Source organism: Nycticebus coucang, chromosome 14, assembly GCF_027406575.1.
Source record: "Nycticebus coucang isolate mNycCou1 chromosome 14, mNycCou1.pri, whole genome shotgun sequence".
Taxonomy (NCBI): domain Eukaryota; kingdom Metazoa; phylum Chordata; class Mammalia; order Primates; family Lorisidae; genus Nycticebus; species Nycticebus coucang.
The window spans coordinates 53,951,115-53,967,056 of NC_069793.1; the positions used below are offsets into that span (position 1 = coordinate 53,951,115).

The following is a 15,942-nucleotide window of genomic DNA, read 5'->3' on the forward strand; positions in this document are numbered from 1 at the left end:
CTGGCCCATTTCACTCCCAAATCGCCGCTGCTCTGGCAGTACCACATCTCATGCTTGCTGTGCCTTCCAGTCTGGGTTTGGATTGGTGATGTTTCCATGGCCATCGGATTGGTGAGATGCTTTTGCATGGAGTAGGGCTTGGCTTCCCATGAAAGAATGAGACAGGCCCAGGCAAAGCGATGTTTCTCCAGTCACCTCCTCCAGGGCCCAGACACCAGCGAGAGACCCACAATCCCAAAGTACCCAGAGGACAGGGTTGCGTGGGCAGGATGGGGAATCCTCAGTCTCTGGGGAGGGTCGGTCTTTGCTTAGCTCACTGGTTAAGCACATGGTGTTCATACATATTTGGCACTGCTTATTAGGCTTGTTTTGAATTAGATTCATTAGCAAATAAGGCCTGGAGGAACACATCTCCAGGTATAAATCAGAGGTGGCACCTGTAGAATGAATCTGCCCAAACAGACCTCTGTTTCTTTGGTCTTCAGAGCATTTCTCTGAGTTTATGAATTAGCTTTAACATTTATAAATTGGGGTTCTGGCTTTTCTTGAAAAATTGGGAGATCTGGCCAAGAAAGAGTGGTATTTCTTCAAGACCCCAGAAATGATTAGTAACTTTCCAGGTTTAACATAACCTGTATCCTCTGGCCCACTGTCGTCTCCATCACTCCACGGTGGCTCGGTCATTTATCTTACCTGACTGGCCCCACAAAGGACTTGAGTTTGCTACCTCTGCATGAATCCTGATTTCAGCAAAAGCAGAGATTTTTTATCTGCTTATTAGAGAGAGGGTGCCATTCATTAAGTAATTCAATAAACATTCAGTATGTGGCTATTCTGTGATTGGCCCTATATCGAATACAGTTCATAAAAATATGAATATTTATAAAAATTCATAAAAATATGAATAAGGCAGAGTCCCTGCTCTTGAGGTTCTCAAATTCTAGTTAAGTTGAGGTCTGTGCAAAATGCTCTTGGGAGAATAGGCCAAGGCCAGGTACCCCCCTCTCCCTAAGACATCTACATCCTAACCCTGGAACCTATGAATATGTTACCTTAAATGGCAAAAGGGCCTTTGCAGATATGATTAAACTGAGGATATTCAGATGAGGAAATTACCCTGGATTATCTGAGTGGGTCCAATGTAATCATGAGTCCTTATAAGAAGGAGGCAGGATGGTCAAAGGAGAGAAAGAAGCTAGCTGCTCTGTTGGCCTTGAAGATGGAGGAGGAGTCACCAGCCCAGAAATGGAGGCAGCACTAAAGCTGGAAATTCAAGGAAATGTATTCTCCCCTACTGCCTCCGGAAGGAACACAGTCCTGCCTGCATTTGAATTATAGCCCACTGAGACTTGATTTTGAACTTCAACCTCTAGAACTGTGAGATGATAAATTTGTGTTGTTTTAAGCTACTGAGTTTGGTAATTTTGCTACGGTAGCAATAGGAAACTATGGGAGTGGAGTAGCTTTTGAAGTGAAGAGGAGGAGGAATGGGTGTGTGAAGGAGGGGATGTTTGAATAGGGTCTTGAAGGATGAGTAGGAGTCCATAAGGTATAGGAAGGGGATAGAGGGCAGCCCAAGTATAGGGGAAAGGATATGTGTGAAGGGCATAAAGAAGTAGGGCATGTTTGGAGGTTGGCTATTGGTCCACTGTGGTTAAGACATAAAGTGTATGGAGGTTGGAAGAGGGGACAAGGCCAGAGAGAGGGGCTGGGGGCTTGACTTAGAACTGGTCCCATGGAAAAAGGGAATTCTCAAGGGTTTTAATAAGGGGAAGGACAGACTGATTTATACTTTAAAGGGACTACTCTGGCACCATTGTGGAAAGTGCTTGAAGGGGCCAGACCAGAGGTAAAGAGACCAGTGAGGCTGATGCAGTGACTCAGGTCATATAGCAGCACCATGCAGGTGTGGTGGGGGTGGGAAGATTGGAAGCTATCAAAGGCATTTCTAAACCAGGATTGACAGGACTCAGTCTAATCGAATGTGTGTGTGTGTGTTTGGGGTGGAGGGCAGATATGGAGGAGTCTTGAGGACTGTGGGTTTTTAGCTGGGGTGCCATCCTCCAGGGTACAGGAGAAATGTCTGGGGAGGGAAAGAAACAATGGCTCTGTCAGGGACCTGGTGTGCATGAGGGGCCTTGGTACACTTGGGAGGAGATATCCAAAGGCAATTGGCAATTAGATCTGCATGACGAAGCTATCATGGGGTGATTTAAAGTCATCTGCATTCTTTCTGTTTCCTGGCAGGAGCAAGTAGCAGGGGGCCTGGGACTGAGGGCTCAGTGATGTGTTGGTAAATGTTTAATAGCTGGCTTTCTGGGGGGGGGAGATGGGGGAAGGCCCTGATACACAGCATTTGGCAATTTCTGGGGTACAGATAGATACCCCCACTAGGACCAATTTCAAGCCACTAACTCGATTGAGAAGAGATGGGCAATAGCTCATCCTTATACAGTGTTCCCACTCCACGGAGACAACAGAAACAAATCACCTCAGTAACTAGGTAATAATACAATATAGTAAAATAATTAGAAAAGGCTACTTTATTTATCTCCTTTATGTTTAATGTAATTTATTTAATGTAGGTTTATATAATTTAATTTTAATAGTGTCTGCGTTTAATGACCAGCTTGCAAAATTCCCAAAATTACATTAGATTCTTGTGGGCTGGTACAAGCAGGTTCCTGCACACCGCTGGAGAGACTTCTCCAAGGCACATGTTAGACAGCCTAGAAATCCACCTACTTCTCAGGCTCAGTGACTCCGGAGGTCACCCATGTGGGGAAGGCAGAGCCAAGGCCATGGCCTAGGGTGCAGCTCCCAATCCCGCATTTCTTCCTGGTGGCCCCTCGGTGTCCTTTATGGGGTCTCACAGACCTGGCAATACTGTGTGGTCCTTGACCCCAGGATGATGACTCATGTCACCCTGAAGTGAGTGACTCAAAGGAGAGGCTGCTGAGTGGCCTGGAACAAAGAGAACTAGGCAAGATTTATATCTGCTAGGAACTAAATGGGAAATTCAGATATTTCTCTGCTATTCCCAGCGCCTTTGAACTGCCTCTGATTGAGCAATTGTGCATATTTCGAAGAAGAAAACATTTTTTTCAAGTGGACTTATTTTTAAAAAAAGAATTGCTGAAGTGAACAAGCTGGAAAAGCAACCTGGGGAGATGTTTTGGCTTATTCCCCCAGTATGGTCAAGGGAGGAGGCAAGAGGAGGGGGAGGCAAGGAGGTCCTGTCCTGGCTTGACGGTTTTTCAAGTCGTGCAGAACCTCAATCTCCAGCATTTTAGGGTTTCCTCAACCCTCTTCTTTCTCCAGGGTGGCATATAAGTTCCAGGAGGCTTCTAGAATGCCCAGGAGTCAAGGCGAGGACAATGCCTGGTGCTCCCTGTCATGTCCTAGCTGACATTTGGCAAAGTCCAGCTCTGTCAGTCCTGGGCTGACGGGTACCATGGAATCATCCTTTCTGATGTATCTTCAGGTCTGGCAGTTCTCTGCTCCTGGGTGCACAGAAATTACTGTGCTGCCCCCCTAACCCCAGGGATATGAGAACTGCCACAAGGATGTCTAAGGGTCTTACCTATCTAGACATACCAAATAGCCATTTCCTCTCTTTGGGGTCTTCTTGCCAGCTTCTACCTGGGAAACGGGGCCCATACCTCTCTGTTCTGAGCTGGAGTTTCCCCACCTCCCCAGGGAGGCAGGCACAGTGCCCCCTTCCCCCAGTAGCCAGCACATCACACTTGGCTTCCCCACCTCTCCTGCCTCTCCTTTGCTCTTTTACTCGTCTTGGAGAAGGGAAACCTACTTTTGGTGCTATGTTTGCTCCCAAATCTGTGTTCTGGGCCCTCGGTCCTTTCTATTTCTCCTTGAGACCTAGGATTCAGGACAGGACTCCTTCTTCCCCACCTTCTGTGGTGACAGCCCTGCTCAGGTGGTGGTCAGCAGAGAATAGCCTTGCCATTTGCTTGAGGGGAGGGCAGTGGGGAAGGAGGTATGAGGGAAGTGAGGCACATGGGTGACGTTCCCTGTACCTTGGCTGTTTCCTCCCTGCTCTGCCCAGTTGAGTGCCATGTACCCTCCTCTAGGGCTGGCCTGGCCTCTCTTTGGGATGTGGCCTGGCACGGTCTGAGCCGGTGCTGGCTCCCTCTCAGGGCACCTCCAGCCAACAAGGCCTGGGAGAGCTCTTCAGGAGTGAGGAGCATGCCGGAGAAAACTGGGTCCTGAGAAGGTTCCCCACAGAGGCGCACATCCTGGGAGAGGTGGGGTGCTCAAGGCAGCCTCCTCAAATCAGATGAGGTCACCACCCCGTGCTTCCTAGACTACAGGGCTGTGTTGAGGGGGCAACGTTAGGGGTGGCGAGGGCCTTCTTCCTCCTCCCTTTCGGTTGCTCACAGGCTCTTTGGCCACATCTCTGCTCTTCCCCATCATCCCTCCTCCCCTGCTTTCTCCTTCAACCTAAATCCGCTTTTTTTTTTTTTTTGTAGAGACAGAGTCTCACTTTATCACCCTCAGTAGAGCTCTGTGGCGTCAACACAGCTGACAGCAACCTCCAACTCCTGGGCTTAGGCAATTCTCTTGCCTCAGCCTCCCGAGTAGCTGGGACTACAGGCGCCCGCCACAATGCCCGGCTTTTTTTTTGTTGCAGTTTGGCTGGGGCCGGGTTTGAACCACCACCCTTGGTATATGGGGCCGGCACCTACCCACTGAGCCACAGGCACCACCCTAAAACCACTTTCAGGAGAGAATCCTGGGCCCCCATGACAGGCTGGGTATGGCTGTGCCCCTTCAGTCATCCATTCAGCCTCTTGTCTGGTACAGCCCAAGCACCTGCTTGGCCAGACACTGCAGCTGGGCCTCTTTCAGCAGAGACTCCATACTGGTTTCCTCTCACTGGTAGAATGAAAACCTCTGTTTTTGGGAGTCATCATCAGCACAGGGATAGTGTAAAGAGTTGGGGTTTTGAAACCATATAGACCTGGAACTGATCACAGCACAGACCTGGGACTGTCCCCAGCACAGACCTAGGACTGAATGCAGCACAGATCTGGGACTGACCACAGCATAGACCTGGGACTGATTGCAGCACAGACCTAGGACTGAATGCAGCACAGATCTGGGACTGACCACAGCATAGACCTGGGACTGATTGCAGCGCAGACCTGGGACTGACTGCAGCACAGATCTGGGACTGACCACAGCATAGACCTGGGACTGACCACAGCATAGAACTGGGACTGTCCCCAGCACAGACCTGGGACTGACTGCAGCACAGACCCGGGACTGACCGTAGCACAGATCTGGGACCGACCACAGCACAGACCTGGGACTGTCCCTAGCACATACATGGAATTGATGACAGCACAGTTCCCGGGGCAACCACAGTATAGATCAGGAATGAAGTGTTCTTTACTAGTAAGAGTAATTTGGGAACTCTGAGCAACCTAGGATGAACACCAGACTGTCTGGGCCTTGGCTTGGTTTTGTTGCTTCCATGGCTAAGAGAACTCAGTGGCCAATTTGGAGAATGGTAAAGGAACTTGCTGAGTACGTGCCAGCGCTTTGCAGGTATTTTCTGATTTAATCCATATAGCAGCCCTAAAAGCTAGGCACTACATATTACCTCCACTTTACAAACGAGAAAACTGAGAGCAGGGGAAATTAATCCAGCAAGGGAGGGGCATAAGGACAATTATAACCCAATCTGTCAAGATCCTAAGCCCCTCACTACATTCCAAGGTTAGGAAGCAGGGTGGGGCTCTCCCAAGGTAGAGCCTCCCTCCAGCTCACCTGTGGAGGTGCAAAACCCATCTCTGCAGTTGCCCAGGCCCAGGGACTGCCAGGGGCACCTGTCAGAACTTTCAGCTGATATCTGATGTCTGAGAAGATTTTTCCAGTCTGTCTAGGACAGCCCTAGTGTGAGTGCAGGCGAGGGTGTACCTCTCTCTTCCACGACAGTGAGTGATCAAAGGAAAGAAGATAAGGAGGACGCATGCGTTCACAGCAGACACACTTCCTTATACTTTATTATAAGCAATGTCTTCAAACTAAGAAGCAAGAGAGTGCTGTGTTCTGGGGCCTTCTCTGACTCTGCCCCTCACTTACAGGTGTGGCCTTGGTCAAGTGCCTGCCCTTGTCTGGACCTCAATTCTCTATCTGCAAAGGGGAGAGCGGGGAGCAGGACTGGCCAGGGGCCAGGGCGCCCCCGGCCTCTTCTGGATTTGCAGAGGGACAAAGAGAGATCCATGTGCAGTCACCCCAGACAGTCCCCTCCATCAAGTTCTCCATCTAGAGATAGACCAGTGGTATTAATAGCAACCTAATCTCTCCCACATTCTTTGTGTTGCTAAAATGAAAGCAAAAATTCAAAGCTGGAAGAACAAAAAAACTCTCTTCTGAGAATACTGAGTCACTTCAGAGAGGTCAGTGAAGGCTGAGTTAACCCATGTTTTCCCAGAAGGGCCTCTTGGCTCTTCCTTGACACTCCATAACAGAAAGAATCTGAGAGCCACTCAACTTACAGCCTGTGTTCCCGGGATGTTGTGGTTTCAGAGAGGGGTTTGGTCTCTCCTGGGAGGTTGCAAGGCTGTGGGAGAGGCATCTCTGTGGTCACTGTGGGAGACCACTGCCTGCCAAGGGTGCCACCCTCAAGCTGGAGAGTCAGACCCATATTCAGGGAACTCCTAGCACTGCCATTCATAGGCCATGTGACTTTGGGCAAGTCTTTGGGCCTCCATGACCTCATCTATAAAATGGGACTATTTTTACAAGCCCCACCTTCCAGGGTTGCTGCGAGTATTGAGGGGATAGTCTCTGCAAAGGCCGTTTCTAAACCCTGACTCTGCTCATGGGAATATAGCAGCCTTTGAGACATCAAGGCAGGGTGAGACTTCCAGTTCTCTACCTCCTGTGGCTCCAACCCTCCCCAAAGCTGGCCATGAGTGCAGAACAGCCCCTCTGGCTGGCTGTGGTGTGCAGGATGGAGGCGTCAGGGCAGGCCTGTGCTTGTCACTCTGTCAAAGCCAGCTCTTCTAGTCCCCTGCCCTGTCTCTGCAGCCCACAGCAGCTGTTCCAGGACAGAGCCTGTGCTGTTGACCTAACAAGTGTGGGACTTCCTTGGGTGGATGATTCGATGGATAAACCAATGGCCAGTTGTGTGAACAGAAGAGTCTGAAGGGAGGATGTGAATGGATGCACTGGCAGACCATGAATGGAGGGATGAATGAACAGATTTGCCGCACCACACAGCAGGGGCAGTGCATTCTCACGAGATCCCTGGCCTAACCACCTGCCTGTAGGTCCTGCTTCCTCCTCCCTGCCCTGCCGTCATCCTTAGCCTCCCTGGGGTCACACACTCCAGTTCTCCCCTAAGGCACAGGGGCCTCCATGCGAGGCTGGCAGACCTCCTGGTAGAGGAGGCAGAGCAGAAGAGGGGAAAGAGATGGGCCTTGGTGTTAGGCTAGACTGGATGACAATGCTTGAACAGCCACTTACTAGCTGAGTGACCCTGAGCAATTTGCAGAACCTCTCTGAGCCCCAGTTCCTTAATATATTAAGTGATGATAATAAAAGCTAGTTATGGGGGTTAAATAAGATAGTCCTTGAAATGCTCACAGTAGGGCGGCACCTGTGGCTCAAGGAGTAGGGCGCTGGTCCCATATGCCGGAGGTGGCGGGTTCAAACCCAGCCCCGGCCAAAAACCACAAAAAAAAAAAAAAAAGAAATGCTCACAGTATAGTGTCTTGCACTCAGTAGGAAACCTAGAAGTTATTTGATGGATGAAGGCATGAACAAAATAATATCAGTTTGCTTTCTTTCATGAGCAGGGGCACGTAAATATGTAAATATGGTTAGGGACAACTGGATAGGCATCCCAGCAGAGGCTCCTGGATAATTTGTATGAGGTGCAAAGGTAACTGGACCCAGTCAAGTTGTTTCCCCTCTCTGGACCTTAATTTCCCTTCCTGTAAAATGGGCCAGGTGCTCCTTCAGCACTGGCTGGAGGCAGAAGCAGCAGAGTCAAGAGATTTGATTAGCTCTTGGCATTGACCCCCCAACCCTTTACTAACCAGACTGGAGAAGCAGCAAAGAAGGGCCCTGAAAATGGGTTAAAGAAAGAGCTGCTCAAAGACCAAACATTACTAAATACTTTTTCCTTTTATGGGCTGGTGCTCTAGATCACCACTTCCTGGAGATTGTATTCTAAACTTTTCTGTGATGGATGCAAGATCCTTGTGCCCACGAGCTGCAGCAGAACCCAGATGTCACCCTGGGGGATGGACTCCGCTTTTACCTTGCTATTTTAAGCAGCGAGTTTATAATAATGGATGGGACAGAAAGCAAAAAGGGCAGGAGCAGCGTGGGAATGGGCCTGGCAGGCGGGCTGCCAGCTGGGGCTTCCCAGAGGGGTTCCAGCTCGAAACGGGTGGGACCTCAGCCAGCATCCACTCTGCCTCTTCCTTGCAGCAGTTGACATCTGTGTTTGTCTGACTTAATTCATTTATTCTACTATGCTTTCTGACATAGGGACCGACCTAAGATATTTCTGGAAGGGAGGGAGGTGGAGGAAAAGAAGCAGAGGTTTAGAAAACGGGATATTTTTGTTGAGACTTCAGAATGGAGAATACCAGAATCCTGGGATGGGATCGTCAGGGCTTGCTGTTTCTTGTGACTGAGAAGCATCCAGGATTTCAGTGTCTCCCAGGGTTAGAGAAGACCCCTGAAGTGGGTAGGAATCCTATGACACTTGGAGGGGGGCGCTCATTACCTTAAAGAACAGTCTGTCTCATCTGTAGATGGTTCCAAGCACCAGAAGTTTTTTCCCTGGCTTTCACCTGACCTTTCAGTCAAGGGTCATACACCATCCTTTGGGGACAATAGAACCTCAGGAATGTCTTTCAACCATCTGAGAAGAGATTTTTATTTCCCCTTGCACTTTCTCTTCTCCAGGCTAAAGTTCTCAAGTTCCTTAAACACAAATTCTTGTCCCCTTAGCATCCTGCTTCTCTTTTCTGAACATGTTTCCATTTTCCTGAATCCTTTTTAGCATTCAGAGGACAACACACTTTGTGTAAATTAAGACATAAAGGAAAAATAGAACAGTCACCTCCCATGTTTTGGAAACCATACTCCTATTAAGATAGCCCAGACCTGCACATATATCACAAATAGTTTTAAGAGGTTTCCTGGGAGACACAGGTAACTTCCTTGGTAGAATTGGGATTTGTGGATATTCTTTTGCTACTTTTAATTAATCCCTGTTACTATATTCTTTACCCAGCACCACTTTATGTCATTGCTGCTGAACTTCAAGTAAAAAATGATATTGATAGAAGTTAATCACAGAGCCCATCTTTGGGTGAAACTGGTGCTCAGTTTTTTCATGTACTAAGCATTTGGGATGGAAGACACAACATACCCTGGCCCCATAGCTCTCATTCCCAAGAATTAAGTAAGATCTGTTCAGTCTGGCTTCTCCCCTTCCTGTCTTATCTTCCCTGCTAGGCCACCAGCTATTCTGTTGGGAGAAATTTCATTCAGCATTTGTATTCATGGCAAAGCTCAAATACCATTTGTAGCATGGAATCTTTGCTAGAATTATGCCCTGTCATCCCAATTTTCACAGTTAAGGACCCTTTCCTGAAGTCCTGCAACTTCTCACATTCAAAATATTTACTCCATTATACTATTGTCCAGCTGCCTCCCACCACTGGACTCCATGCTCCTTGAGGGTCAAGACCATGCCTTCATCATCTTTGTGTCAACAGCACTTAGCACAGGCCAGGGAGAGTAGGTGAAGAGTGAGTGTGGTGAAAGAATGAAAGACTCCACCACGTTCTACTTGACATGAGATTTCCTGAGGTGACCAGCAGGGGTCACCCCAACTGTTTCAAAGACGAGTGGAGCTTTTTGTTCAGAGAATGACAAAAGCCAAGATGGCAGTCACCTCGTCTAATCCTGCAACTAAAGGTCTTGTTCTTTAAACACACATCGGCAAGCAATCTTAGATAAATCTTTTGGGTATGCAGAATCAATCAGACATCTCCCTTGCCTCAGGGAGCCCAGTCCAAAGTCCAGACGTGTATCTGTTGGCTGGTGAGGACTGGGGGGTTGTCAGCGCTGTGGCTAATGCCAGATCTGGGCCTACCCTGCAGCACTCTGGCTCTGGAAGAACACCTCATATCATGGGAGGTGGCAGGGCTTTCCAGGTCTTCCTCTTACAGCCTCTAGCAGTCAGCGTCACCTCCCACAGGGCCTGGAACATAGTATTCAATAAGCATCAGTGTCCTTTGGTTGTTGGTTTCTACAGATCCCTGAAAGTTTCCCTCACCCTGCTAGGGGAAGGAAGGAGTTGAGGGGTGGGAAGAGGCCTAGAAGGGTCCTCTGAGCTCCAGCCATGCTTCCTGGGCTGCAGACCACCATGGAGGGGGCTCTGTGAGAACCCGCTCTGTTCTGGGTATGCTTTGTCCTTGGAGCACCCTGCACAAGAGGCTTCTTATCTCAGTTCCTCTATCAAGAAAACTGGGCTCAACTTTCTAAGGCTCCATAAGCAGTGAGCAGCAGAGTGAGGACTCAAATCCAGATATCTGATTCCAAAGCCTGTGCTCTTTCTGTCTTCTATCTTATCCTAGCCTAGCCTAGCCTATCGGTTTCTAGACAGAGACATGGCATTGCTGGCCTACTCCTCTAAGAGGAAGGAGAGTAGTTAGACCTACAGGCTCAGGTCTGGGGGCAGGATCATCACCCTAGGCCTCTTGACCGGACAAGAAACATGAAAGAGCAGTGAGTATGCTTTCAGTGACAAGTAACGAAAAATCCAATGCAAACTCTTCCACACCAAGAGTCTCAATTGTTCCTATAACTGGCTACAAAGAGTTCGGGCTTCAGGAGCACTCCATCAGGACTCGGGTTCCATTTCTCTATGGGCCTCTTGGCTGTGCCTTCCTCTGTGTATGTCAGTATTATCCTGTCTGGCTTTCTTGATGGAAGCAAAATGGTGTCTGTAGTACCATCTCACATCTGCACACTCCACCAGCTGAGCAAGAGAAAGCCTTTGCATCCCAGGACACTGCCATATGCTCCTTGGTATAGGCTGGGTCTATTGCCTATCCCAGAGCCAATCAGTGTGGGAGATGGATGAGATCATGCCAACTGGGGTCTATCCCACCCAGGCCTGGAGGCTGCTGCACCAGGGGGAAGGTGTAACCTGGCTTCTGGGAAGCAACTAGAGGTTCTTGGGGTGGGGACAGGACACACTCCATCCACCCTGGGCTGAACCTCCAGATTCTAGCAGGGCTGGCAGGCCCTGTGAGGGCTGTACTAGAGTGAGAGAGGTTATGTGTGCAGGGTCAGAAGAGCATGAAGGGAGACAGGGAGCAAGCCAGGAAACAGCATCCTTTACTCCCTCCCACATGGCCAAGGAAGGCTGTGTGGCGTAGTAGAAAGAGCCCCAGCCCCAAGATCCAGAAGACCTGGGTTCAAATGTTTGGTTCTTTTTATGATTTGGAGCAAGTAGCTTCCACTCTCTGGGGCAGTTCTCTCATCTATAAAATGGGAACATTAAGGCCTACATCAGAAATCATGGTGGTGATTCAAATAAATGATGTTAGTGGTGCTCCTTGGACAAAGCTCAGCACCCAGTGTCAATGAATGGTAATAAATACCAATTTGACCCCAATGGAGTATCCTCCGTTAGCTACAGCTTTCAGGAGTTTGAAGCAGTTTTCTCCCTTCTGGAATAGCTGTGTTTACTGTAGAGACCAAATTAGATGCAAAATCTCTAAAGTTCACCTCTGACTTTGTAAACAAAGCCAGAGAGCCAGAGGAAATGCAATTCCAAGTGCCCTTTCCTGGCCTAGTTTGACCTCCGGTGTTGATGCAAACTCAAGCAGGCTCTCTCGGTGGCTTATGGCTCCTGGAAATAAATCCAGCTTGGGACAGGGATGGGAACAGATTTGACTTGTCCTTTTGACGTCTCCCCAGCCTGCGGAGCCCAGGCCTCTTGGAGCATCTTGGGGGCTGACACAGCGGAGGTTCCGGGCACACGTGGCCACTCCCAGCAGGAGGCCACCATGCCCCACATTCCTGAGGATGAGGAGCCCCCCGGAGAGCCACAGGCAGCCCAGAGCCCTGCCGGCCAAGTAAGTGCCCCCCTCCTTGCCCTTGGCTAGCCTGGCTGGGGGCGGAGCCAAGTGCCCTGGGCTGACACCACAGCTCTCAGGATGGCCAAAGGGTTTGCTGACAGCCCATGTGGGCTGCAGTGGGCATCTGGGGAAGGTGTGTGGCTTCCACATGAAGGGATACATTTCCCTTAGTCCTTTGGAATTGACCAAGGCCCTGAATACCCTGAGTGTGGAACCATCTAGGCCTTGTCTAAGGCCTCGTGAGACATCATACCACTGAGCCTGTGGCCTCCCTCTGAAACTGGAAAAAGGCTTACGGGAGGACTGTTAGCATCAGAGCCCCGTCACACCAGGATAGCGAGCATCAGCAAAAGCACTTAAAGCGAATCTGCTTAAAATGAAGATCAAAATTTCATAGTAAACAGCGAAAAAGGTTTTCAGTGAAAATTTTAGTATAAAAAAGGAAAGGATGAAAACAAATGAATGTAAAGGGTTTCCCTGAGATTTTATTATGCAAATAAAATTATGAGAATAAGTTATTTATAACCAGATTACAAAACATAAGTTATATGCTAATTTTTAGGTTGAACAAAGAATCAAGTATTTAGTTTTGGTATGGCATTTTTTTTTTATATACCAGCAAAATGATTTATTCACACGACACCATGTTCTTCACATTTTACTTCACAATCCCCTTCATTAAGAGATTTGGTTTGTTTAATATTTAAAAGCTTCATCCCTTGTCCAAGGATCTTTCAAGCCTTCAATATTCCCCTTTGGAGAACCCGTCTCACCATCATCCTCACTGCTTTTCCTTTGTTTGTTAACTGATCAGCTCCATCTGATCTCCTTGGTCAAAACCTTGCAGGTGAAGTTCTTATCCATTTTTTTGTTGTTGTTTAACTTCATGAACTTAGCAGTTGGTTTGCAATGAACTTGTTCTATCTGACAGTTATCCAGACTAACCTGAGCCAGATTGGACTGACATTTGTTGAGTGAGGGAAAAATGTGTGAGGGAGCATTATTGTTGTAAATGGGCAATTCTTAGTGAATATTTTCGTGTTATGGTGACAAATGTTTTCTGACACATCACAACTATGGGAACTTAAATAGTATATATACTTAGAAAAGAACGACCCCTTGAACCATCAGGCTATACAGCTCCATGTCCCAAGCTTGTGGTATTGAGATGTTGCAGAGGTTGACAACTCTGGAGGAGGGAAGAGGCTTTTCCTTCAAATGTCCCAGTGACAAGGGCCAAGTACCCATCCCTTCAACTTGGGGCAGAACAGCTCAGAATTGAATCCCCCACCCCCAACCCACCCAGGGACAGCCTGGGCCTAGTAAGTGCTACTAAGGGTGCCGAGTTCTAAAAGCTTGGGAATCAAAGAAGGGAGTGGCAAGACATAAGTCTGACTGCCCCCAGACCCTCAGGCCATGACTTTCCTGGGTCTTTTTCTTTAGTATTCATACTTCCCATCCCTGGACCTCACCTGTAATGCCCATGACTGACCCTGAACCTTCCACTTCATTAACAACCCTAATGTCCTTCAATCAGATTCTTATGCAAAACCTAGCTCCCAAATCTTGGAAACTCCCCCAAATAGCTGCCCTAAAAATAAAAGCATTCCTTAAAAAAAGATAATAAAAGATCAGCAGAGATGTAACTCCACTGTCAGTGAAGACAGATTTTTATATTGAGTTCAGTTCTTCCTGGTTCCAAACACCTTTAATTAAAAGTTCTTTAAAAAACAAAAAAAGTTCTTTCAACCCTTTTCTTCAGGAGACACAAAACAAGACAACATAAGAACCTGTCACTTAGATATGTAAGGGACACATATCTTCCCACCTTCAAGACTGCCAGGGTCATCTTACTCTCGTGAACTTGGGATATGAAGATACAAGGGGTAGTTCTTTTCTAAATATTTACTATCTAAGTTCCTACAGTCATGATGTGTAAGAAAACAAATAACATAACACGAAAACATTCACTAAGAATCTGCCTGTTTGCAAAAATAATGCTCACTCATACATTCTTCCCTCTTGGCCTGCCTGCTGGGCTCAGATGCAGAAGGTCTTGGCACCTGCAAACATTCTCTTTACAATCTGGATTTCCCCTGCGCGAAGGAAGGATCATGGCATGTGAAGGGCCCACCTCCTCTTTTTATAGATGTCTGGTTCCAGCTCAAGGTCACAGAGAGGCTGAACCTGTGGGAAACTGGAATCTGGGGCTCCTGCTGGCCAGTTGGGGCTCTCTTGCCCTTGACTTAGTGCTGAGCTTAGGGATTCCTCCTCCTGCGTGGCTACCCCTTGAAACTCACCCTCAGACTGACCTGGACTGTGCCTATGAGTGGTCTGGAGTCGCAAAAGTTAGGCGAGCCATAGGATTTAATAGTATGGACTCTGTAGTCATACCAAGCTGGGCTTTAATCTCAGCTCCTCTATATAATGGTCAAAAGACCTGTCTTGGCCAAAGACCTTGAAACCAAGGCTGTTAACTTGGCTTCTCCTGTGTTACCCAGGATGAGTGTAAGTTGATGCTCCTAGACTCTTCCTGTTCAGCCCAGCCCTTGAACAACTTCTTTAGTCCAAAGGACCACCCCCAGCTGAAGGCCACATCAAATTCAGCATTATTTTACTCTCTGCCCTTACTGCTAGGCTCTAGAGCTCCCTGAGTTCTCCAGAAGCCAGCCAGGCATGGTCAGTAAAGAGCTTCTCTCCCACCACACAACCCACGTTGGGCTTCTCAGCTGGTCACCGCCAGGGGAGGAGCTAGAGCCTCCTGTCCCTGGGAGTGTCAGAAGCCAGGCAGTCAGGGAGGCAGGCCTGGCTGGGAGGACTCAGCTGGAAGTCCTGATACTGTCTGAATTCCCATTCTGTGAAGCAAAGAATAGAGTATCCTGCCGAGGTTACAGCTCCCTGGGGCCCCGCCCTAGTTCTGGTTCCTCAGGTCCCAGCTTCATTTCCCAACCCTGGCACAAACACTAGCCGAGGCCTTCTCACACAGAAGATGAAAGCTGGAGGGCTAGATCTTGTTTTTCTTTCTTCAGGCACGCATGCATTCTCACACACACAGACACACCCATTAGGCTTCTAATCAGAACCTGTGATCTAGTAACACAAAGAAACAAAGCCTCCCAGCAATGCCCTCTGCAAGGCTGGGTCCTGAGCAGCGTCTTCTGGGCTGTGTGTTTAATAAGGAGAGACTCAGAAGGAAGGAAGAGTTTGTAGTCAAAGGGCTCTGGCAGGAATAGAAGCTGGCAGGACATAAGCCTGGAATCTTAGGGGACAAAAGAAGGACAGATTGTCAGAGCTAGAGGGATCCCAGATCACATCTAAGGTCCAGACAGAGTCTGTATAACATGAGTGTCAACTCAGTCACTTTGGGAACTTGTTGAACCCCACATTCCCCAGCCACCTTAAATCTGCTGAATCAGACTCTTCTGGGGTGGGTCTTAGGAATCGGTACGAATAGTCCCACAGTGTGAAGCTCACCACCTCCCCAAAAGTCCTGTACTGTGGATTGTGGTGGTCGGCTCTGCCCTGGTCAGTCTGGGAACTGCCTCTTCCAAGACACTGCTTCAGTTCTGCCTTCCGCATGGCCTGCCGTTCTGGGTGTTCCCAGAGTCTCTTTCACTCCAGTCCCTTCAGTCTTTTCTCCCATGACAGTGTTCAGAGCCTCCCAAGCCCCTTCTCAGGACACGCACCAGCCCATCTCCCTGTTGCCCATCTTCCCCCTGCCCTGGGCCCGTAGACCTGACCCCAGGCCCCAGGTGCAGTCTTATTGGGCATCTGTCATCTCCTGTGCTGTGATGAG

At 48.6% G+C, this 15,942-nt stretch overlaps 1 protein-coding gene across 2 annotated transcripts in view; it reads left to right on the forward strand.

The window, feature by feature from the left end:
* The window catches only part of IRAG1 (inositol 1,4,5-triphosphate receptor associated 1), a 141,567-nt gene that overhangs the window by 46,889 nt on the left and 78,736 nt on the right, over window positions 1-15,942 (forward strand). The window contains exon 2 of one of the 2 annotated variants that reach the window (XM_053561930.1): window positions 11,986-12,143. In XM_053561930.1, the coding sequence (XP_053417905.1) occupies window positions 12,075-12,143 (69 nt within the window). In that variant the 5' untranslated portion in view covers window positions 11,986-12,074. Of the gene's footprint in view, window positions 1-11,945; window positions 12,144-15,942 lie in introns of those variants that run through there. The other variant, XM_053561928.1, reaches the window with a different exon arrangement.